Here is a 25,016-nt window from a genome sequence, read left to right as displayed (position 1 = left end):
CACACCACCAGGATATTTACCTGGGAAAGCATCGATTCAGCAAGGACATCAGACAGGCAGTGAACTTCATGGTCGGGCCCGAGGGCTTCCGCCTTGATGGCTTGCCACTGTTTTACAAGGCCCTCAGCTTCTTCCACAGGCATCTGTCTTTTATGCAGCGTCATGGTAAAAGGCAGAAGGTCATCAACATATGATGAACTTTCCATGGGCACTTCATCTGTATGATGCATCAGATTCTTACACATTACCAGCAACTTCCCGACTCTTCCGCCGATGTTACTCCGGTTAATGCAAGCAGGACCTGCTTTATGGTCCATAGACGAAGAGAGCGTGTTCTGCTTCATCTTCGGTTTAGTAGAAGACAATCTAGAGACATTCATTTTAAAGGTAGTGAAGATAAAGCACCCTATTACTGTAACAAATGTAATTCTTCCCACGACATCAAGCAAGAAGGACCAATCACCCCATATATTTTTATGATAACTTCCAAGGCTTCTCTTTAGTTGAACTGAAGGTGAACTAGCACTGCTACCACTACTTGGCTTTCCTGCTGTTAACGGATTCTGCAAATCAGCTGGAGCCAATTGCTTTACGGCTATACCCAGATGTCCAGTTGAATTCAAATGTGAAAGAGGCTCATCAGAACCACCACGGTCAGTTGAAAGAGCAAAAGATGAAGGTCTGTGGCTTATAGGCTGCACTGTCTTGGTAACTCCTTTATTTTGCTTGTTGCCCCTAAGTATTCTTTTTTCACCACCAAAAAAGTTGGCCTGCAAAGATTGGATTATGTCTCAGCTAAATTTCTTGAGTGAGCATTTTACATAAAAAACAAGTTCAAATTTGGAATTAAAATCCTCACCAAAGATGGAGAACAATCCCGTGTATCTGGAAACAGACCAAGCACGGCATCCTTCAGCCATATTTCCTGGTCAATTTCAGCAGATCGTCTGGCATAAGACAATATCAACCTTAAGGAAAGTATAGAAGTAGTTCAAGAATTAGTGGTCAAGTGGAAGAATAGCATCAAAGTGCAGTGGCTGGATGCCCAAACTCCTTAGTCCTTACCACAGACCACTGACATAAGATCTCCAAACAATCAAAACCATAACTTTACAGAACATAGTATGATAGTAACAACAGGACCTTAACACTATGTGGCACTAAGTTTGGTTCTTTTTAAGAAGAGAACAAAAGCCCAAAAATTATTAGTTGGACAGTACTAATACGATGTTGGTAGAAGCCTCAAAGGGACTGCTTCTTGGGGTTAATTTTTCCTTTTTAAACCAGCCCTTGCAGAGGAAAAAATTAATGAGCATTTGCTTCACTTGGTTCGTGAATATGTGTGCATGATTACAACACGTGGAGGGGAGGTCCAATGGACTATTAGATATTAATAAGTAAAGTCAACGTGACTCACCAATGACCGACTGGCACTAGAACCATTTTTTGTTTCCTTCTCTGAAACAGCTGATACAATATTCCTAGAAGCAAGTCCTGAATTAATTTCGAGCTCTCGAAGCCTTTCAGCAGCTACTACTTCACTACCCTGAGAACGCAACATTCATATACTTAAAGATAATAATCATTAACTAAATAACATTCAGGAAAAACAGATATGATACATATGTACCTGCCCAAGAAGAAAATCAAAAAGGGCTTCTTCAAATTTCAAATCAATACCCTCTGATGCTACCACACACTCACAAATGGCTTTTGCTTTCGCGATCTGCAAAAATATATGCGTAAATTTGAAGGGAATTGAGGAAGAAATAGGGTAGAAACAAAAGAGGGGATGAAATATCAGAGAGAAAGAGAAACATAATTGTCTGATGTTCTAGTAAGAGGGCTACAAGTTGTTTATACCAGATCTGTCTGTTTGGTAGAAAATCCAGCAGCAACATGAGCTATCATGGTCATGTAGAAACAATTGAAATCAACCACAACTCTTTGATTCTGTGATTCAAGTGATTTTTTGTTCTTGCGGATCGCAGCTAGGTCATCCCATGGAAGAAGATCAATTATTTCCGTTGCCATGAGCTTAACCAAAGCCTGGCTCAAGAAGCATGGCCAGTCCTGGACTCGGCAAGAAGATTCCACATCAAGGCCCTGTCTGAGCAGTTCACGCAAAGCTGCAATAGCACCTCGTCTACGTTCAGCATTTTCAGGGGTGTGAGGCATGCCTAGAAGCTCCAACGTGCAAGCAGGTGCAAGCTCCTCCAGGGATTCTTCGATCTAAAGTCACATCCAACTAAATCATTGTATACAATCAATCTTAAGAGGAAATCAGAGGTACCACAGGCCACAGCCAGAACGGGGAGAATCAACCATCGGCTTATAAGAGATCTCCTGTTGTACTATTCGAGATTACAAGACCCTGTACAATTTACTTAAGAGGTACAGAGTCTTTGAGAGGTGGTCACACCCAAGCACCTGTTTCGTACCTTAGATCTCCTCAGATAAACTAAAAAATTGCAAAATTATCACAAAAACAGAAAGAAAACACAAATTGGCAGACACTGCAACAAAGAAGGGCTAATACCTGGGCTAACAGTGGCATTTTCCCTAAAGTTATTTTGCTTCTAAGTAGATACTGAGCACGAGCAAGCGCTTCAAATCCTTGGGATACTTTGTTTTTCTCAAACCCCAGCTTCGCAATTGCACACTTCAAAGAAATACCTATGATAAGAAAGGAAGGAATAACAACTCTGCTAAAAACTAGAAAGGGTGTTTCACCTCTTACTGCTTTTCCTTACCTCAGCTAATGCCATTGAGAGAAGTAAATCATGGATGTATGGTTTAGCATCTGAATGTTGTAAAGCTGCACGACCAATTTCCAGTACAAGTTTTTCTTCTCCAACCTGTGGCAACAACCAAATACCTCCTTATACTCTATAGCAAAAATCTTTATGTTTGGATAAAGAATAACTTGGGATCAGAAATAGAAGATACATTAAAACCTTAGAGGTGAGAGACGTGAATCTAGATTCTAGAACTCAAGGCCCATCTAGTTACCACTTTTATTGTCGCGAAGGAAGACAATAAACCAGATGGGGTTAGATTACCACGACACTGCGGACAACTAGGTGAACTAAGTAAGAGTTACACAGGGAAATTCATAATTCGTCGTAACATATATTTCACCAGCTCGTATATGTTCCCTAAATACATAATGAGCTACAGAATTTAAGAACATACCTCTTGAAGAAGGCTAAGAGCGCCAGGCAACCAAGACCATGGTATGCGAAGAGGAGATTTAGGTGGCACCTTTTCCCTCACATTACCAGCATACTCTGGTTCAAATAGAAGCTTATCTCTCACATCCATTAAAAGCTCCTTCAAATTAACAAAGAGACCCAAAAGAGGATAAACAAGAATCAGCAAGATCATTGACTAATTCTTCAGAGGAAAACAAAAACATTGCAGCAATTTTTCTTCTACCTGTCGTGATACAACAGCATCCAATGTGTACCCTTCTTCTATGTCAGCGCTTTTGAGATTCATAACTGACTTAACAATTTCGTCCTTCTCCGCTCGATCGGGAACACCAATAATCTGCAAGTTAAACTTGATAACCTTAGCACCATAGAGGACAATAAAAACACAAATACAACTACACTCCGATCATACTGACACCCAACTTAATTACATGCCTAATCTGATTTTATTTCATATAGTTAGCCGTCAAAGAGGAAGTAATGCTTTTTAAGAAAACTCCATCATTTGTAAGCTTTCAAGTAATTCTATCAGAAAAAAAAAAAATCCAAATTCATTGCTAATTATCAGTTAAACCAATACAAATGAAAGGAGATGCATATAAAAAAATTTCAAACCTGGTAACAAGTAACAGGAATTTCAACACCACTCCGGATCTGACCGTTATTTTCAGCATTATTCTTCACCTCTGTCATATTCAATCTCCCACGACCTTGAACAAGAACCCCTCTTCTTTTCTTTCTAAATCGAAACCCTAAACTCGGTGAAAAAACTCCCCTCGTCCTATAAATGGCATTTCCGGTGTCACAGAGAGGGATGAGAACCCCTAATCTAGAAATTTTAGGTTCATCGAAACAAGAACAACAACAGCAAGAAGGAGATGCGATCATTAAATTAGCTAATGCCATCTCAGAAATGAAATTCAAACCCTAGATTTTTGGTCGCTCATTCTTTAGCAGCGATCGCCATTAGAGAGAGAAGCTACTCTTTTGAGAGTAGTGACGATGGAGAACGTTGCTTTGCTCACACTTCTGAAGAAATTAACATTGATAAAAGCAAGTCTACTTCTATTTACTGGGAAAAAGGCCAATAGTATAGTAACACGTGTTATCTTGACGTTCTTACTGTAAACTTTTTACCCCAGGCCTATCATATTCATATCCACTGGTCGGATAGTGAACTGGAGGATGTCCATGAATGTCTAAGTTCATTTTTTTAGGGGGGGTAGTGGATCGAGACTTTCACAGACTTTCATAGACAAATTGTCCCGTAGACATTTCAAGACATTTCGGATGACTTATTATAGACAACATGTGTCCATAGACATTTTCAAGACATTGAGAGTTTGTAGACAAAATGTCTTTATAGACATTTCAAGACATTTGATCCATAAACAAAATGTCCTGGGGGACATTTTAAGATCTTGAGTCCATTGACAAAATGTGTAATGCATATTATATTTGTGCTAATCAAAAATATATTTTTCGACTTTTGTAGACATCTGTGAATATTTGTGGACATTGATGGACATTTGATAGACATTTATTATTTTAATATTGTTATTATTGTTTAATCACATGAAATAATATATTTATACTAACATTTCAAAAATATATTTTTCAACTTTCGTAGACATCTGTGAATATTTGTGGACATTGATGGACATTTGATAGATATTTATTATTTTAATATTATTATTATTTTTTAATTACATGAAATAATATATTTATATTAACATTTCAAAATTTTATTTTTCGACTTTCGTAGACATCTGTGAATATTTGTGGACATTGATGGACATTTCGTAGACATTTATTATTTTAATATTATTATTATTGTTTAATCACATGAAATAATATATTTATACTAACATTTCAAACATATATTTTTCGACTTTCGTAGACATCTGTGAATTTTGTGGACATTGATGGACATTTGATAGATATTTATTATTTTAATATTATTATTATTTTTTAATTACATGAAATAATATATTTATACTAACATTTCAAAAATATATTTTTCGACTTTCGTAGACATCTGTGAATATTTGTGGACATTGATGGACATTTGGTAGACATTTATGATTTTAATATTATTATTGTTATTTGATCACATGATGGACTTCAAATGTCTCTTGTTTTTTGAAAGACATTTTGGCTTCCAAATTTGTCCCAAATCCTTCACAAATCCATCAAACTATGGAGTCCACCAAAGTCTGAGACATTTTGGAAGACAAATCGAATGCCTCGGACTTTCATAGACTCTCAAATGTCTGGATTTGAATGCCTCAGACTTTCGTGGACTCTCAAATGTCTGGATTTGAATGCCTCAGACTTTCGTGGACTCTTAAATGTCTGGATTTGAATGCCTCGGACTTTCGCGGACTCTCAAATGTCCGCGAAAGTCCCAATCCAATACCCCCCCTTAGTGATAGAACAAGTAATTAAAACCGTAGGTAGGTTTTGCATAAAAATTTAAATCAGGACAACATGTATCAAGAAGAAGTTGACAATCTCATTAAAAAAAAAAGAATTTTGGTATAAGAAGAGAACTATTTAGTAAAGACAGTGCGTTAGAAAGATCAATTTATGTATTTGCTCTTCCTTTACCAAATTAGTTTAAGGAGGGCAGGAGGGCGTTATAAGGATCATTTAATAAGTTGTGTCAAAATAGAAAGACTTCGATGAAAATTAATAATAAATCTAAAATTTTGTTCACTTGTAGTTTCTCTTACATAAACAACCAAAACCCTAATATTGTCACTACTATCAACATCACCATTAGTATTAAAAAACTTACAAAGTTTACTATCACTATAGTCTTAGTTTCGAGCTTTTAATGATGCCTCAAGATCTCATGGATGAGGAACCACAGTTAAAGAAGGATGCAACCTACATCAAGAAAGAAGATTCCTTTGACTTAAACGTAGACATCGACTTAAACGAAACCACCGACTTAAACAAGGATATCGACTTAAACGAAGTTATCGACTTAAACAAAGACATTTATAATTAAGATAATATGTCTCAGGTAAAGAAATATCATTTTCTTGTCTTCCTCTACGGTTGAACAAACATTTTAGGGTTTTAGGTCGTTTTTTTTCGTAAATAATTTTCGGCTGGATCGACTGACAAAGACAACAAATTTCGGTAGAGTCGGCTGAAAAAGACAACAAATTACGGTCGTAACGACTGAAAAAGATGACAAAATTTCGGTTGGGTCGATTGAAAAAGATAACAAATTTCGGCCGGTCCCGCTGAAAATAGTAATAAATTTCGGCTGAGATGGCTGAAATTAGTCTGTTTTTTCAACCACTCTGGCCGAATTTTTTTGAAATTTTCAGTTGGTATTTATGAATTTTTATTTATGCTAAGCGAAATTTCTTTTATGTAAATGTCATTTATATATTTTTCGAGTTACATCCTTGTTTGTATTTTTCATTGCAATATTGATACTTGAAATCTTCAAAACTTACTTAGTTAGTGTTAAAACCCTAAAAATCTATGGAGAAATCAAGCAATAACAAGAATTACAAACTCTCTACGGAGATGGTGTTGTGTTAATCATCTAGGGTTTAGGTTTCTATCTCTATATCTCTCTTTTTGATAGAATCAAATAGATCTCGGGCTTTTCTCCTTTTCAGGATGTTTATATCTCTTCTTTCTCTTTGATTTGATCGAAGGTTTTAGGTCGAACAAGATTCTCTCTTTTCTCTCGAAGGTTTTTAGTCGAATAGGAGGATACTCTCTCTCTTTTGGTCCAAAATAGTTTGATGGGAGTGACCAAAGTATAAATTTGAGATATTTTAAAAAAAAATGTTTATCCCTCCCTATTCTAAAAAGAGTGCTCTCCCTATCTAATGCACTGCCTTTGCTAAAAAGTGCTCTTCCTACACCAAAAGAATTTGACAAACCACTTTAACAACTCATCTGAGATTTCATTTCAAGTCTATCTGGAATTTCTCTTTACTAAATCATTTTTCTAATAACAATTTAAGTGTCATTTTGATGTGTAAATTACTGACTACTGTATTGAAGGGCTCCGAAACGATATTTACTCTCTTTACTAACTCCGAAGAGTCACTCCATGGCCACCTAGTTGAGCCACTCGACAAAAACCTTTTTTGTAGAATGAAATACAAGGACAGAGTCCAAAACCCATAGATTTGCCGTAAGATCTATAATTCATGGATTTTTAATTTCATTGAGAATAGAATCTATGACCTCTGGATTATGAAGTGAGCGTCAGGCCATTATAGTAGGTAGTAGTCGACACCTCAACAAAAACTTCCTTGTGAGAAAATCTAATTGAGAGTTTGCAAGGGGAACAAAATGCTAGTCACTATTAAGTATGTGAGGGTCAATCCGTAGAGAGATGCCAACCGAGGATTTATGAGGTTTTGAAAGAAGATACTACTCTTTTGACAAATTAAAAGGAAGTTAAAATAATAGATATAGTAAAGAATATCATAGATACGGGAAAAAAAAACTACATACAGTAGTTCTGAAATAAAACGAAGACATAAACGAGTGAAAATAATAGATTTAAAGGAGATCAAGGAGATGAAAGTAGTACTGAATTTTGGCGAAAACTAGTTAAAACCGAGAGTGACAATCGTTGTAGCTTGCAAAACACAAACACACACACACGCGCGCGATGTAGTTGGTCATTGTGAAAGGGTTGTCGAAGCATAAAAAGGGACAACTGAGCTTCAAAACAGTTGTTTGAGGGACGGTTAGGGTGTTGACTTTTGGCGAGCAAAGAGAAATGAGAGAGAGAACACTTATACGAGCGTGTTGAGAGAAACCACTTGATAGAGATCCGATCATCCCCCATTTTTGACCTACTTGCTTGCCCGATTTCCATATTTTGACTTGTAGAGCTTTGTGGCTTTTAACTAACAAATTAGTTTTTTTCTTAAGATGTGATAAGCACGATAACCGCCAAAATTAAACTATGAATCAAAGAGGCCTAAGCCCAACAACATATTAAAGAGGTCTAAAGCCCCACAAACTCATTATCTATACCTTTAATAGTCCAAATTCAATAACCATGAATACTACCTCTTATGGGAATCGATCCCGAGCCTCTAGAAATTTTGGAGTTTACGTCAACACAATCATCCACTTGGGCAACCAAGTGTTAACAACTAACATATTAATTATCAACCGTCCACGACAACAAGGATGAAATAGAACCCGAAAAAGGTAACAACGACATAAATGTTAGTTTGGGGACTTAACACTCTATTGGTCAGAATATAAGAACTAAACAAACAAATTAATCAAATATCGGATTCCAAATTAGAATTAATTACTAAGGGGAAAGTAGAATTCTTAAGGAAAACACATAGGCTAGGACAATAAAAGTAGTTTTACCAAAAGTTGGTGGCAAAAGTGTAATTTCAAGTCTCTGTTAGTTTTCTTGAGCAAGGGTTCTTCCTCCTCGACCTTTTTCTTCTCCCGTTGCCCTCATTCTGTGATTTGATTCATCTCTCTCTCTCTCTCTCGACAGTAACTCACACTTAACCTTTATCGCTTTCTTCAACCGGCGCCATGGGAGACAGTCAATACTCATTCTCTCTCACTACTTTCAGGTATGCAACACAATAACCTAATTTCTCTACTATCTCCATATCTTCGTCGGATTATAACTTTGATCAAGCATCTAACTTTCTAACTTTGAATCGAATAGTCCTTCCGGTAAGCTTGTTCAGATTGAATATGCTCTAATGGCAGTCGGATCTGGACAAACATCTCTCGGTATCAAAGGTATTATCAATTCTCTGCGATCTCTCTTTACTTATTTTGTCATAATCTCATCAATCTAGTGGTAGAATAGTAGTTCATTGCTGTTACCTAAGTTCGCCCTATTATCTACTATCTCACGCATAGATGGATCAGTACTAGCTAGGGCTTTTTTCTTTCTCTTTCTAGTAGGTCAAGCGCTTGTTTCTGTGGACAACCCATTCAGGTCGAGGCTTGGTTTTATGAATAATATACAAAAACAAACAATGTTGTGTGATTTAAATAATTGTTTCGTTAGCCAATAAAATAAAAATGTCGTCTTTTTCTTTCCAAATTAACTCATGGGATTGGGGGTTTACTGAAAGTACAATTTTATGTTCTTCTCATAATTACTAAGACTTAACATATTCTTTCAATGATATCTGCAGCATCCAATGGTGTTGTCATTGCAACTGAGAAGAAGTTGCCATCAATATTGGTCGACGAAACATCTGTGAGTTAATAACTTAAGTTCGTAACCTCTTAGAATTGTTCTTCGAAGATGCATACTTTTTTGGTTTTTTTATTTGTTATGTTAAAACAGTTGCCGGGTGATGTGCAAAAATTGTATTTTGTTTCTCTGTTTTAGCAATAAGCATTAGTTTCTCTAAGTGAAACTGTTACTTGCTTCCCTATCATCAAATTGCAGCCATTATCCCGGGTTTACTATTATCCTTGTTATGACATTATGTGTTTTTCTACCAACTGATAATTTGAACTTCTTTGTATAGTTCCTCGTGGAGCATTGTCTAGTATTTTCTGTTATCTAGGAGTTTTACTAGACATTACTAGCCAATGCTGTTTTATCTTTTCCTTTCATATCTAGCTTTCATTTTCATGTTTCATATCTATGCTTCACATATACAAATACGAGTAACGTTGGTAAGTCAAGCTTTGAGGTTTATTCTTTTTCTTTTTGTTCAACGTTCTTCCATTTTTTAGCATCTATTCTAACGCCATCATCTGCACTCGCAGGTTCAGAAAATTCAGTCTTTGACACCAAATATTGGGGTTGTATACAGGTTGTGTTTCTTTACTTGTATTTTTTTGTTACGGAAGTTTACTTTATAATCCTTATGTTATTGACGAACTAGTAAAGCCTAGACCACTCTATACATAACTATTACTGGTAATCTTGCTTTTCTTCTGCAGTGGAATGGGGCCCGATTCCAGAGTTTTGGTACGGAAAAGTAGGAAGCAGGCGCAACAATACCACCGATTATACAAAGTACTATTCTACGCCCTCTGGATCTTTTTTGCTTTACTACGATGTTTAACTCTCTGAGTACACTTGTGCATTATTTACTTTCTACTTGCTCTTTGTCTGTTCTTATTTCCAACTCTTGGTATTTGAATTTCAAAAGAAGTTTAAAAGATTTTGGAAATCATTGGTAATTAAATTTGTATTCAGTTTAATGTTGTTGTCTAATCTAGAGCTTTTCAGTAAAGCATTTACTTTAGTCTGTATCGATGAAACCCCCACTGCTTTGCTTTAAGTATTTGTTCCTGTCTCCTATTGCGCAAAGTCTACATGTTTGCCTGGTTTTTAGTTCCTGCTACTGTTCCCAAATAATGTATTGTTAGAGACTTATAGTAGATGGGAGCAACGTTTTTTGCATCATCTGTTCTCTGCTTGTCGGTTTTGCATCATTTGTGTTCTGGTGTCAGCACAACATATTGTAAATGGAGATACCTAAATTGCATATTTGAATTTTAATCTGGTCATTTGCAGGAACCAATTCCTGTTACCCAACTAGTCAGGGAAACTGCAGCTGTTATGCAGGAGTTCACTCAATCTGGGTAATGAATAATAATTTCCTCGTCTTTGTGATACACAATTTTCATCAACTGATATAAACCTAAGGATTTTAACTTATTTGCGTTTTTACCAGCATTTATCCTTAGATTCTTGTGCTTCCTCCATTTGTACATAGTAGTATTTTGTTTCGCTGTTACCTAAAAATATACGCTAAATTTGGTTACAAAAACTTGAAGGACGTTTCGCCTGTTTAAATGCTCCTCTTTTATCCCGCCCATTGTCCAGGACAGAAGATGAAGACAAGATCAATAAACTTATTGTTCATAATGAGCAAGAGCATAGGATTCTTTTTCACTGCGATTAAAATAGTAGCACGCTCTCTCTTCACATTCGGCAACAAATAACACGAGTGCAGATGATCCCCGTAAGATCTGGAATTGTGAAGAGAAGGCAAAGAATTTGAATTTGACCTTTTCATTGCAACTCAGCTATGTAGAAGAAACTAATGAACCAACACCCATTAGTGCATAGTAGCACACGTAGTGAATGTAAGCCCTTTCTGATGTCAAAGATTTGCCGTGAAACTTCTAAGAAGGGCTGCTAAGCACCAGAGGAGTTGTCCTGTGGAATTAGAAGAAAAATTTCTCTTTAAGCTCGCTAGTTTGTAATATTAGTTCTAAATGATAATGAAAGCGATAACCTCATGTTCTCACTTCTAAGCTTCAAACTTTTTTGGGAGGAGAAACCCAGTTGACATTGATATGAATAAAAAATGGCACATCCTAATCAGTTGTTTAGGTTTAGTTTGTAAGCTCTAATCATGAGTTGTTCTTTCTAGAATTCATACTTAATCCACAATCATCTGCAAGGTTCCAATTATCATTAATCTTATTTGTAAAATATAAATTAAAAATAACTACTTAGGAACACTGAAATGCAAGAAAACAAGACTTTCTGCGGTACAGATCTTCAATCGAGCATCTAACGGAATAGTTTCTGCTTGGTTTGCTGCAGTATGACCGGCTTCTTTATATTAAACAGTGGCTTCTTTATATTAAACAGTAAACTCATGGAATATTGTAAAATGTGTTTTGTGGACAGTGGTGTTAGACCGTTCGGAGTTTCTTTGCTGGTTGCTGGGTTTGATGACAATGGTCCACAGTTATACCAGGTACATCCTTTAATTTGTCATTTTGTTGTGTGTTTGCTTTGAAACCAGTGCCATAAATTCCGATTACAATTTTGGAAGTTACAAGTAATCATTTAGAAGAGGTAACTGTGTGTTCTTATTTTCCCTTGGAGTATATTGTTCCAAGAGCATGCTTTATTTGTCTCGACACTTGACCCTATTTTCTGAATGCATCGTCTAATATGACCGGTTTTGTTCATTTTGCTATAGGTGGACCCTTCGGGTTCATACTTTTCGTGGAAAGCTTCGGCTATGGGCAAAAATGTCTCTAATGCTAAGACATTTCTTGAGAAGAGGTGCTCGCTTGATTCTTATTTACGCTTTAATATAGTTTACTGGTTTGAACTTATCGAGGAAATGTTTTATGGATAATATAGCTTAATTTGTCGTTACGTATATATTAATTTAGAGTGAGTTAACTGAGTTCTCATCTATGTTATAGGTACACTGATGATATGGAGCTTGATGATGCTGTGCACACGGCTATTTTGACTCTGAAAGAAGGGTATTTTACATATACCAGACTATTGTCATGCTTTATATATTTCATTTCACGGAGTTTCTTTTACTTGGTACACATGGCTAGATTCCATACAGACCATTAAATTTAGCAGTAGGATCGTTGGGAAAGGTCTACAAAATTTCATCCCATATATGAATGTCCTCTCTGGAAAACACCATCTTTGGCTATTGTCATTGATAGTTCATCTCGTGTACGGAAGTCCCTCTCAGGAAAATGTTATCTTTGTTTCTTTTCACTGCACTTTCATTATTAGAGTCAGCAAGAAGAAGCTTGTCTTTAATTTTTTCACAATTTCTTAAGTTATGTCACAACATATGCTTCTATAGAATGCATCCCAGTCACTCAATCATGCTTCAAATGGCACCTGACAGTATTTTACACATTTTGTAGGTTCGAGGGACAGATTTCCAGCAAAAACATTGAGATCGGGATAATCGACAAGGAAAAGACTTTCAGGCAAGTTTTTTTTTTTCATTGCGGTATTATCGGGACTTCCACCTTCGACGGGGAACTCTGAATATTGCCTGCCTGATCACGTTACAATTTCATAGTTTTTGTGTTATGTAGTTAATAATCTAAACGAAACAAGTGAACTGGCGGATAATCAAATATTGAATTAGCTATTATGTTCCCTAACTTCCCTTTCTTCCAATCTGTGGTAGTCTTGAAACTAATGATATCAATCAATGGTTGTTATGTTGCAGAGTATTGACCCCAGCTGAAATTGACGATTACTTGGCAGAAGTGGAATAATCTGATTGTCTTTGTATGGACATGGTTGAAGGGCATTGTTGGAGATGGTATACTTGTTTGCTCGTTAGATATCTCTGCACTTTGACATTAAGCATACCGACTACTGTATTTGGAACAATTTGATCATGTTTAGAATCTTGAGATAAATCAGTATGAGATAAATTCAGTAATTAGAGTTCAACCATCATTAGGAACAGATCTGTATTGCCAATGGATTTGGTTTGGCTGTGAGGAGAATATGGGATTGTGGCAGTGATTAAAAATGACAAGTTTTAAATGATTAATTTCATGGCAGTTAATGTGTTTATCTCATTATTATGATTATTGTATCTATGAGTCTATGACATAATACTTAAAATCTTACTTCTCAAGATGGACGGGCCTCATATAGGGGTGGGATTTTGGCCCGGAAACCCGGAACCCGCCCACGACCGTCCGAGTCCGAAGGGTCCGTGACCGTCCGAGTCCGAAGGGTCCGTGACCGTCCGATGCCCGAATCGGTCCGTACCCGCCCGACCGAAAGATCTTAAGCGGACGGACGCGGGCATAGGTCTTTACCCGGTGGTCCGACCGAGTCAGCCTGCTTATATCGTCCGCCCGACCGAACCCGTCCGCATCCGTCTGTTTATCCTACCTGTTATACCCGCCCGCCTATATGATTGATTTTAAGCCTTTAGATTTGTAGAGTTAGCTACAACCATTAGATTTCAAGAGTAAAAATAAATAACCCTAGAAATCACTTTTCTTAATTTTGTCTTCGTCGTTCTACTTCTCTAGTCTCTATCTCCTTCACAATCTCAGTATCTCATCAATAACCCGAGAATCCACAATAAACCGGTCGTAATCCATGAGAAGAAGCATAGAAACCGATCATAATCCATGAGAAATCTCAATGCTTATCTTGCGATTTTGAATTCATTTACTTTTTAGAATTGTAAAGTGGGAGTTTTAGAAAGTTGTATTTAGCGACTTAACATTTTAAATTTCGAATAAAAGTTTCTTTATTTGTTCATTAGTGACCGGTGTCCGCCCGACCGATACCCGGTTTGCCCGACTATCAAAACGGTCATGGACGGACACTTTGTTGGAGAAAAATCCGAAATGTCCGCCCATTTTGTTCGGATGTCCGAGTGGACACTTAGGACTCTTGTCCGTTCCGCCCGGACCGGTTGAGTTAGTGTCCGTTTCCCGCCCGTCCGGACCGATTCCCACCCCTAGTCTCATATAAAGTGTGACAGAGAAGCAGATGGAGTGGAACCACAACTGTTCTTCTCGTTACTGGTAATAGTGACAATCGTCTTATAAACTCTGTTCAACATGGAGTGGATACACACGTCACTCTTCAATTAAATAGATAAGTAGTTGAATTTTTTTTTGGTTAAAACAACTTCTTCTCTTTTTAAGAAGCTAGGGCGCAAATAAAGATTCTAAATGCTCTTGAAGGACAATTTTGTAGACACTCACATTTTGAAGGTCAAAATATCTTTTGCCTAATAAAAAATACCCAAAAATTCGATTTGAAATCAAAATCAGGAACTTGTCTCTTTCTCAAAAACAAAAAATGACTAACCAGAAGATTGTGGGATTTGGACGATTTCGCCGAGCGTGGGTTGAACTCGATTTTGTAGTTTTATGATCATCAATCTATACTAGGTTTTTGTGATTGAATCTCTTTAGTTGTTTAGGGTTTTGAGTTAAGGATTTTGAGTTAGTTTTTTCTTAAAATTCTAGAGAGAGAAAGTTGTAATACCCTTTCATAATTTGCTAGGGTTTCAAAAGGTTTATGTACTTTCAATAGAAGGAGAATTTCAAAATATTTCAAGGTATAATCTAACCTGTTAATTACTTTATTTTCATTGAACAATAAATTATGAGTTGTGGATGATAATTGTAAGTTATTCATGATAGTTTATTCGATGAAATTTGCCACAATTGATTCTGATTTATCTTTAATTTCTTTTCTATAAGATTAATTGTGTTTGCAAGAGTTAATAAGAGGTTTACAAGACTTTGTAAATTGTTTGCATTGCTTTGCAGTGATTTGCAAATAGTCGGTTGTTATTATATTGATTTGTTACTTATTATATTACATTTATGGATGTTCTTACGTATTCACTGGTGATTCATAATTTCCCGCAAGCTGCATTTCTTTCTTTATTATATTTGAGGCTACATAAGACTGACCCAAGGTTAACTTTGTTAAGATCAAACAACTCCTTTTGTAGAACAGTCAGTACCTTTTTTTAATCGTCCATCCATCGGAAAAACAAAAGGTTGTCTTGATTTAATCCAAGTGTGTTATACATTACAGGTTACAACCAATTTCAAATGTATTGTTCGGGTTGTTGCAATTTCTCCCTGGCAGGTTGAGAGTTTCCTTGCTCTGGCAACTCTTTGGCGAGGTTGACACTGGAGGACTCGACTGCAAGAATCCGTGCTTACATATATGGTGAAGACGGGGTAAACGCTTTATACTCCTTGGACTAGAAGCATTATCTATATGAAATTGATGCTCATTGTTAATATATTTTTGCCCTGCCGGACACTGATACTAATGTTGGATGCCAGAATACCCTTGTCAGATACTCCTTGTTAGTACATTTGTTGGACCCTTTAGGTCAAGGTCTTTGTGTAATTTAAAAATGGTATATGAGAAGTATGGAATTCTAAGCAGAAACCGAGCACATCACTAAGAAAAGAACTTGTATGGTTATAGCTTGGTACTGGTGTTTTCCACTTAGCTAGGCCGCCACCCTTCAAGCAAGCGAAAGTACGCTATGACCTGCCTCTAGCCTACTCGAGACATGCTGGGGCAGGGCGAGCCATCGAAACCATATCCATCATGTTCTTTAAATTACATAGTTCAATTGTCTCTAAACTAAACTCCCACCTTTCTATAAGCCAGTCGATCCCCATTTTAACCGACATCATGTTAATTCGTGACCAGGAAAAATTCTTCGATGGTTACCCATCGGTGAAAGTATTGAACAGGAAGTGTAACAAACTTCTCGGAATATCTGAAGGCGACCACATAGAGGAAGAGCCATGTAGAAACTCACCCTGGTTTCAGTGTTGTTTGAAGTTTTATTGTATGGATAAAGCTAACCCTTGGGCAACCAGGAAGTACCGAGTCTTCGACACCAGGATTCTTGGATGAAGAATATGAAGATCAATAGTTCATCTCTTTTTTTGTGAATAAATGTAATATCATGTGAACTATAAATATTAAACTTATTCTAAAGTTGAACCTTTAACTCTGATATTAAAGTGTAAACTGGTGATGCTTATATTTGTTGCATTTGGGGCTTGTATTCATGCATTTTTTTGTTGCATTTCAAGGCATTGCAGAATAATCTTTATCACTTTGCAAACTGATTTGCAAGACTTTGCAAACTGGTGCTTCTCATTATCGTGCGTCGTACGAGAAAGTTATTGAACCTGTTGTTGATTATGACCTTCCGAATCATCACTCTGATGAGCTGATTGTTTTACCACCGACTGAGAAGAAGAGACGTGGAAGAGCAAGTCAAAAGAGAATGCCGAACAGTGGAGCAAAGTAAAAGAGGTCGATAAAGTGTAGTGTGTGCCGTACATCTGACCGCACCAAGAAGACTTGTAAACTTGATGTATGAACCAGTTCTCATTACGTTATTACGACCAAAAACACTTGTCAATTCAATTCATGAATTAGTTTTCATTAGCTTTCACTTGCTTTTTGAATATATTCTCTTTATATTTGTTGGATGAACAATGTTGGTGTAATTGCTTACAATAGTTTGCATATCATTCTAGTCTCTAAGGCATTGCAAATCACTGCGTACCAATTTGTAAACCATATTGCAATTCAGTTTGCAAACCATATTGCAATCCACTACATACCAGATTGCAAAGCCATCAAAAAAAGTTAAGAATTCTTTTGCAACTTAGATGGAGATTACTTTTGGAAATACTTCCAAATCATTCTAGTCTCTAAGGCATTCAATTCAAAGTAACTCAATTTATGTACAGACGATTGTGGAAGGAAAGGTTTTTTTGGAGGAAGAGAAGAAAAAACAAATCCTAAAGCACTGCGACTCTCAAAGTCTTCTCTTTTATTTTCAGATTAATGTTTTACTCCATCTTGAACTCAAGTTTTGATGCCATATTCAGCTCAAATTTCGATTCCTTCTTCTCAATTTTTTACCCCAGCTCCGTTTCGACCCTTACTTTTAACTCTAGTTTGATCATTTGCTACCACGATCGGGAAGCAATGAAGCGACATGGACATGCAAAACGAGTAACTTGGTCATGAAGAGAGAACATTTTATTGAATCAATGAATTGTGTATACAATAATCTCCTTGTAATATGTTGTACTACTCATTGTACTTGTACGAAAATCAAAGCAAGAAACTGACAACCTATCCAAAATGTACCTCTTTGCTTTCAAGTTAAAGATCCATCTTACTACATACTATTTGAACAAATGGTTTTAGGTTATTCAAGGCTAAAAAAGTTTACAGATCCATTTATAGATTTTCTCGCAAAATCTTGCGTTTAATTGTTGAGGGCCAAGTTACTCATTAACCAAGTATGTATTAACCTATCGGATTCCTTTTCTAAATCCAAACAGATCAATTAAAAACACAATCAATTTCAAACCATTACCAAAACTGGAAGAGGCTTTAAGGATCAAACCTAAACTTTACCGGAACAAGTGAAAAAGAACTGAGCAACCCAAAGGCAGAATCGTAAGTTTGATGGTTAAAGTCAGGTTGGACGAAACTGGAATGCTAGAGTTAGGCACTTAGGCTAGTGAAGACTTGGGGTTATTTGGTAATTTCTAATTAAAGTTATGTTTATGCTTGTTTTTCTTATTCATCAAGATCTATCTGCTTTTGCGTTAACTTGCTTCATATCACATATTTACTGTGTTTTACATTTTGGTTTTCTGAGTAGTTTACTTTTAAATTTTTTGTCAAGGATAACTTTGATCATAAAATTGTGCTTAAGCATTTTTAGTATTATAATTAAAGAGCATAAATTAAAAAAAAACTCTGTCTAAAAATAAAATATATGTTTAGTGGCTAAAGATAGTTTGAACAAAATTGAGAGTGCTAGCCATTACAATAGTATGGACTTGTGGGGATTTAGGAGTTGCTATACAAAATTTTGTCTCGGCTAGGTCATATTATTCACCATCACCTTTCCTATTTATTGTAAATTTTTTTGTGTGGAGGATTATATTTTAATTTTAGGTGTTTTAGGTAATTTTTTTGTGTAGCGGGTTAAAAAAGGATAATTTTTCACTTCCCACAAAATGCCCCAAATTGAATATTATTGTAATTCTAATTATGTTATGTTTTGCAATGTCCTTCAAACCTTGATTCTAAATCCCAAATCTCCAACAACTTTGCCGTTAAACACTTAAAAAAACATCATTAATACTCCTTCGGAATCAATATATGATTACAGAAATTATTGTGCAGAAAACTATTAATGGTGGAGTTGATTACTGGTCGTGCACTAACTTATCCAATATACGTCAATATGAGGCTACTCGTTACTTCAAGGAACTAGTTAGCATGTACCCAGTAAAGGAATGGTAAATTTCACTTTTTCCCTTCTTTTAGTCAGGTAGATTTTGAAATATCTTTCATTTTGTAAAGTTGTTTCGGAGTCCTCTAACACCAATTGATTCGCTGTGCATACGCTAACCAAATTGATTATGATGTTGTTAATTTGTATAGAGAGGCTATTTCAAACTCACGAGGAAACAACTGCAGCTTCTCATTGTCATATTGCCTGATTTTACTAGATCCTATAGCCAGCTACACGTGATGGTAAAGACGGAAATATCATGGAGCGAATGTACGCAACAATTAAAGGTTACTGTTCTTGGAGCGAATGTAGCAATAGTCATTCCTTCAACAAGATGACAATAATTGTTTCTTTCACTTGTAAATTACGTTGATTAGTTTTTGTTTTGTTCTGATTGCAGATTATGTAAACGTGAGTTGCCTTATAACCCAAACGATCTCATGGTTAAGTGGAGGTAATGGTGAAGAAGATGACAAAGGGAAGAGAGAGATTTTGTCTAAGTTGTTTAAGAGTTAACATATTAGTTCCCCAAGAATCAGATCGTTCACTATGTATAGACTTGTATATATATCAGGCCGTCAAGCCTGATGTTTTTGGTACAAATAATAAAGTTGTTAGTCCTTGTAAGGCCATATGGATTGCATTCTGTATTGACTAGTCTTTTGTTTCAGGTATTTTCTTCTAGCAAAAGATAATTCACTTTCACAAGGAAAAGGAAGAAAATGAAATTTGTCTCACACGATGATTGTGGAAGGAGAAGATTTTGTTGGAGGAAGAGAACAAAAAACAAATCCTAAAGCATTGCGACTCTCAAAGTCTTCTCTTTTATTTTCAGCTTAATGTTTTACTCCATCTTGAACTCAAATTTTGATGCCATATTCAGCTCAACTTTCGATTCCATCTTCTCCACAATTTTTTACTCCAACTCCATTTCGATCTTTACTTCTAACTCTAGTTTGATCATTTGCTACCATGATCGAGAAGCAATGAAGCGATATGGGACATGTAAAACGAGTAACTTGGTCATGAATTGAGCACATTTTATTGAATCAACGAATTGTGTATACAATAATCTCCTTGTAATATGTTGTACCGCTCAATGTACTTGTACGAAAATCAAAGCAAGAAATTGACAACCTATCCAAAATGTACCTCTTCTTTTCTTTCAAGTTAAAGATCCATCTTACTAAATGCTATTTGAACAAATGCTTTTAGGTTATTCAAGGCTAAAAAAAGTTTACAGATCCATTTATAGATTTTTTCGCGAAATCTTGCGTTTAATTGTTGAGGACCAAGTTACTCATTAACCAAGTATGTATTAACCTATTGGATTCATTTTATAAATCCAAACAGATCAATTAAAAACACAATCAATTCCAAATCATTACAAAAACTGGAAGAGACTTTAAGGATCAAACTTTAACTTTATCGGAACAAGTGAAAAAGAACTAAACAACCCAAAGGCAGAATCGTCAGTTTGATTGTTAAAGTCAGGTTGGACGAAACTGGAATCCTTGAGTTAGGCTAGTGAAGACTTGGGGTTATTTGGTAATTGCTAATATCACATATTTACTGTGTTTTACATTTTGGTTTTCTGAGTAATTTACTTTTAAATTTTCTGTCAAGGATAACTTTGATCATAAAATTGTGCTTAAGCACTTTTAGTATTATAATTAAAGATCATAAATTAAAAAAATAAAATATATGTTTAGTGGCTAAAGATAGTTTGAACAAAATTGAGGGTGTTAGCAATTACAACGGTATGGACTTGTGGGGATTTAGGAGTTGCTCTACAAAATTTTGTCTCGTAGGTCATATTATTCACCATCACCTTTCCTATTTGTAAATTTTTTTGTGTGGAGGATTATATTTTTAATTTTAGGTGTTTTAGCTAATTTTTTTGTGTAGCGGGTTAAAAAAGGATAATTTTCACCAGAATATCTCAAACAACTTAAATACAGTATATACTTATTGTAATCATCAAATATAGGATATTTATAAAAAATGATTTTCTCCATTAATTTGTTTTCTACTTTGGAAGATTAACAATGAAATCATGATAACAAATATCCCTAATTTGTTTAAAATAGAAATTTAGTCATCCAAAATTACAAATATGAGGAGAGAGAAAACATAGTTTCTTTGAGAGTGTAGATTTCCTTTCACTCTTATTTACAAGACGAGAGAACAAAATCTTTCTTCAAATAAAGGATTTCAAATTTATCTTTTCCCTTAAAAGTCAAGACTATCCAAATCCAAGGAAAAATAGTGTGATAAAGAAATGATGAAGACCCCACATTCTTATCTAGGTAGCTTCTAGAAGAGCGTTAATTACGAGACTCCATATCTATATATACCCAATTAGTTTTTTTTCCACCAAATTCTTCTCATTCACCATCGGATCTCTATTCAATTCATTAATATTCCGACTCTTTTTTATCTTTGCTTCTACCTAAAAATTCTTTCCAATAAGTGGTGCAAGAAAGGAGGTCATCTAAAATCAAGGTTTGATTTTCTGTTAATCCTTTTTGATTCATTAATGTTATATTTTTTTATATTTTTTGATGAGGTAGGTTTGGGTTATTAGTTTCATTTTTTTCTTGGTAATGTGCATTTTCATTTGCTTCACTTTATTTTTAACTGTTACATTAATAAATCAAAAGTTTAGAGAATGAGAATGAAAGCTACAATAGATATGTATAAAATCAAATAATGTAACTTGAAAAACACATTCCTAACTGTAACCTGCAAGGTTGTAGATTAGTCTTCACAATTATTTTCTAGACTTAACTAGTTGTGAGCAACCACAAATAAATTGAGATAACCAAGACCGTACCACCACTTCAAAGCTTAAAATAGCTCAAACTACCGAAAAAAATGGGTCTAAAAGAGATTAAAATTAATAAATCTGATTATTTGAAGAAGATAGATCTTGGAATACTCGCTAAAACACATCTAAAAGCCAATCTGTTAAAACACTTCAAGCATCTTCATTTGCTTGATTTGATTTGACTTATTTAATTCTTAATTGTATTACCCCTTATTAACTTAACCTGTTAGGTTTAGATGAAGAAATGTATTAGCACGGGAAGTGGCTGGAGAAAAAACAGACCAAAAACTATATTTCTAGGTTAAGGTTATGGTTTCCCACACAATGACACCAAATATTCTCCTCTTACTATCTGTTATACAATTTGGATTTCGATAAATCACAATTGTTGAAGTTGAAAGTATATCAATGTTGTTTGTCATACTATCTGATTATTATTCTATACTAGTAGAATTTAGATTGTAGTACACGCACTTTCCAATGTCTCCCCATTAAGTAATGTTATAGAATTTAGATTGTAGTACACACCATATATATCCAATATCTCCCCCTTATGTACTGTTATAGTTAACATCTTTATATTTTAACTTTCTAAAACTTCAAATGTTTTTAATTTTTAGAAATTTTTTTGTTATAATAATACCAAAGTCAATACCTTCATTAGATCTTATAATCTTAGAAATAGACTTAAGAAATAAACCAGGTAAGGACGTTGGCACAAGTTTCAATGCATGATTTTTTCGTTTTGTTGAAGAAGTTTCAATACATGTTACCCCTCTTGAAATAAAGACATGATCTTACAAATCTTTTTGTTTAGGTAGCAGTTCTACAAAGTCTACATATAAATTTGATTGTACGTGTTATGAGATCATTAACTCGGTATAGAATTTAGATTGTAGTACACGCCGTATATATCCAATATCTCCCCATTATGTACTGTTATAGTTAACATCTTTATGTTTTAACTTTCTAAAACTTCAAATGTTTTTAATTAGATTTTTAGAAATTTTTATGTTATAATAATATCAAAGTCAATACCTTTATTAGATCTTATAATCTTCTAAATAGACTTAAGAAATAAACCATGGTAACGACGTTGGCAGAAGTTTCAATCCATGTTTTTTTTTGTTGAAGAAGTTTCAATACATGTTACCCCTCTTGAAATAAAGACAATGTCTAAATGTAAATATGATTGTACGTGTTATGAGATCATAACCTCGGTATATATTATGTTCTTATTAGAAAATTTGTTCGTCTAATTTTAATTTCACATAAGATTTTTTTGGATGTATGAGTTTAGTTTCTCACATGGAGGAAAAGGTCGTCATCAGATTTGAGCTTGCAACGGTTCATTTTATTGTTGCAAAATGTAAGGTCCTAGATCTGATTCCAAACAGTCTACTTTCTTCAAAGATCAACCCAGGTAAAATGTACTCTATTTTTTGTCTTAAATGCATGCATGAAAAATATAACAGCAGTGATGCTATGCCCGATCAATATCTCGGCCGGGTTACGTGACTGGTTCATAACTAGTGAGAGAAAGTGTTTGACTTTCTCTCACTAGATCATGCCCGTCCAAGTACCCCGGTCGGGATTAGGCCCGGATATTCGCCGGGTATTGCACTATTTCCCTAAATACAAAAGGCCAAGGTATAATAATAAAAAAAAAGGATACATGCCTTAGGGGGCGAGTATAGTTGCAATGACCTTATAGTAATATTCATTTCCCTTTTTGCTGTTCTAATTTGTATTATTTAACTACTCTTTAATCCTCAAAAAAATTTGTGTTCTTCCTTCGTAAACGGAGCTAATTTTTCTATGTTTGATACAACCCTCTCTACATTATGAAGCTTTCTCAATGGACTGTAGTGACTGAAGACCTAACACTCATAACCGAAGGACTCAAACCAATCATAAAAATGCATATAACTTCTTGAGATATGCTGTCAAAAATGTAATGCTGATAGTACTTCCGAAAGTCAAATGTTTTATTTTTCTTGTCATTACTACAGATTTCCGCTCTGTATGTTTATTTACTAACAAATTGTTTCTGTCATGAAAACAGAGGATACGTTGCTAGTGCCCGAACTAGAGATATTAGAGCTTGTTGGCCATTTCCTCCGGAACTTGATAACAATAGGACGAGGAAATACTTGCAAGGCTTCCTCTTAGAGTTCCCTCATTTAGCTGTTGGGATTGCCCCGATTGCACGAAGAGAATTTCTAATGAAAATGTTAGAGGAAGATTATGAGGATTTCTCATAATCTTTTGTTTTTGATTATGAGAAGAAAAAGTTAATAAACAGTGAGTTTGTTCAGGCGGATTTAGTCATCGTTTTGCACCCAAGGTTGAGAACTGGAAACTTTGAATGTGAAGAGATGGATTTCGTCTACATTGATGAGGTTCAAGATTTGACAATAAGACAAATTTGCCTTTTCAACTAACTCAATTTATGTACAGACGATTGTGGAAGGAGAAGATTTTGTTGGAGGAAGAGAAGAAAAAACAAATCCTAAAGCACTACGACTCTCAAAGTCTTCTCTTTTATTTTCAGATTAATGTTTTACTCCATCTTGAACTCAAGTTTTGATGCCATATTCAGCTCAAATTTCGATTCCTTCTTATCAATTTTTTACCCCAGCTCCGTTTCGACCTTTACTTTTAACTCTAGTTTGATCATTTGCTACCACGATCGGGAGGCAATGAAGCGACATGGACATGCAAAACGAGTAACTTGGTTATGAAGAGAGATTATTTTATTGAATCAATGTATTGTGTATACAATAATCTCCTTGTAATATGTTGTACTACTCATTGTACTTGTACGAAAATCAAAGCAAGAAACTGACAACCTATCCAAAATGTACCTCTTTGCTTTCAAGTTAAAGATCCATCTTACTACATACTATTTGAACAAATGGTTTTAGGTTATTCAAGGCTAAAAAAGTTTACAGATCCATTTATAGATTTTCTCGCAAAATCTTGCGTTTAATTGTTGAGGGCCAAGTTACTCATTAACCAAGTATGTATTAACCTATCGGATTCATTTTCTAAATCCAAACAGATCAATTAAGAACACAATCAATTTCAAACCATTACCAAAACTGGAAGAGGCTTTAAGGATCAAACCTAAACTTTACCGGAACAAGTGAAAAAGAACTGAGCAACCCAAAGGCAGAATCGTAAGTTTGATGGTTAAAGTCAGGTTGGACGAAACTGGAATGCTAGAGTTAGGCACTTAGGCTAGTGAAGACTTGGGGTTATTTGGTAATTTCTAATTAAAGTTATGTTTATGCTTGTTTTTCTTATTCATCAAGATCTATCTGCTTTTGCGTTAACTTGCTTCATATCACATATTTACTGTGTTTTACATTTTGGTTT

At 35.2% G+C, this 25,016-nt stretch overlaps 2 protein-coding genes and 1 long non-coding RNA gene across 5 annotated transcripts in view; 2 read left to right on the top strand and 1 right to left on the bottom strand.

The window, feature by feature from the left end:
* Positions 1–4,419, bottom strand: part of PARC6 (plastid division protein) — a 92,379-nt gene extending 87,960 nt beyond the window's left edge. For 2 of the 3 annotated variants that reach the window (XM_086641600.1, XM_086641607.1), the window contains exons 1-10: positions 3,831–4,350; positions 3,439–3,552; positions 3,196–3,333; positions 2,754–2,858; positions 2,540–2,662; positions 1,864–2,232; positions 1,631–1,726; positions 1,418–1,546; positions 860–925; positions 21–770 (exon numbers count right to left, since the gene is read on the bottom strand). In XM_086641600.1, coding sequence (XP_086497726.1) covers positions 21–770; positions 860–925; positions 1,418–1,546; positions 1,631–1,726; positions 1,864–2,232; positions 2,540–2,662; positions 2,754–2,858; positions 3,196–3,333; positions 3,439–3,552; positions 3,831–4,121 — 2,181 coding nt within the window. In that variant the 5' untranslated portion in view covers positions 4,122–4,350. Of the gene's footprint in view, positions 1–20; positions 771–859; positions 926–1,417; positions 1,547–1,630; positions 1,727–1,863; positions 2,233–2,539; positions 2,663–2,753; positions 2,859–3,195; positions 3,334–3,438; positions 3,553–3,830 lie in introns of all 3 variants that reach the window. The other variant, XM_086641590.1, reaches the window with a different exon arrangement.
* A 4,108-nt stretch (positions 4,420–8,527) lies between these two features.
* Positions 8,528–13,520, top strand: LOC147563887 (proteasome subunit alpha type-2-A). The gene is made up of 11 exons (XM_086641582.1): positions 8,528–8,812; positions 8,911–8,987; positions 9,392–9,456; positions 9,978–10,024; positions 10,155–10,230; positions 10,735–10,802; positions 11,863–11,932; positions 12,161–12,246; positions 12,393–12,455; positions 12,864–12,929; positions 13,178–13,520. Exons 1-11 carry the CDS (start codon positions 8,772–8,774, stop codon positions 13,224–13,226), a joined length of 708 nt encoding a protein of 235 aa, XP_086497708.1. The 5' UTR covers positions 8,528–8,771; the 3' UTR covers positions 13,227–13,520.
* Positions 13,521–21,196: 7,676 nt separating this feature from the next.
* On the top strand, positions 21,197–24,538 carry LOC147563886 (uncharacterized). Its single transcript, XR_015236730.1, has 3 exons — positions 21,197–21,310; positions 22,936–23,058; positions 23,701–24,538. It is a non-coding gene; the product is annotated as an uncharacterized LOC147563886 (long non-coding RNA).
* The last annotated feature ends 478 nt before the right edge of the window (positions 24,539–25,016 follow it).

Source organism: Eschscholzia californica, unplaced genomic scaffold (assembly GCF_041429995.1).
Source record: "Eschscholzia californica isolate CP2 unplaced genomic scaffold, dmEscCali1.0.p SCAF_1, whole genome shotgun sequence".
NCBI lineage: Eukaryota > Viridiplantae > Streptophyta > Magnoliopsida > Ranunculales > Papaveraceae > Eschscholzia > Eschscholzia californica.
The sequence above is the reverse complement of the archived record's forward strand: the minus strand, read 5'-3'. Positions and strand labels throughout refer to the sequence as shown.

Excerpts from the sequence above, each read along its gene's own strand:
- LOC147563887 (XM_086641582.1), top strand. The coding sequence starts at position 8,772 with ATGGGAGACAGTCAATACTCATTCTCTCTCACTACTTTCAG. Across the intron at positions 8,813-8,910 it reads TTCTCTCTCACTACTTTCAG|TCCTTCCGGTAAGCTTGTTC; the intron begins GTATGCAACACA and ends TGAATCGAATAG. Across the intron at positions 10,231-10,734 it reads AATACCACCGATTATACAAA|GAACCAATTCCTGTTACCCA; the intron begins GTACTATTCTAC and ends GGTCATTTGCAG.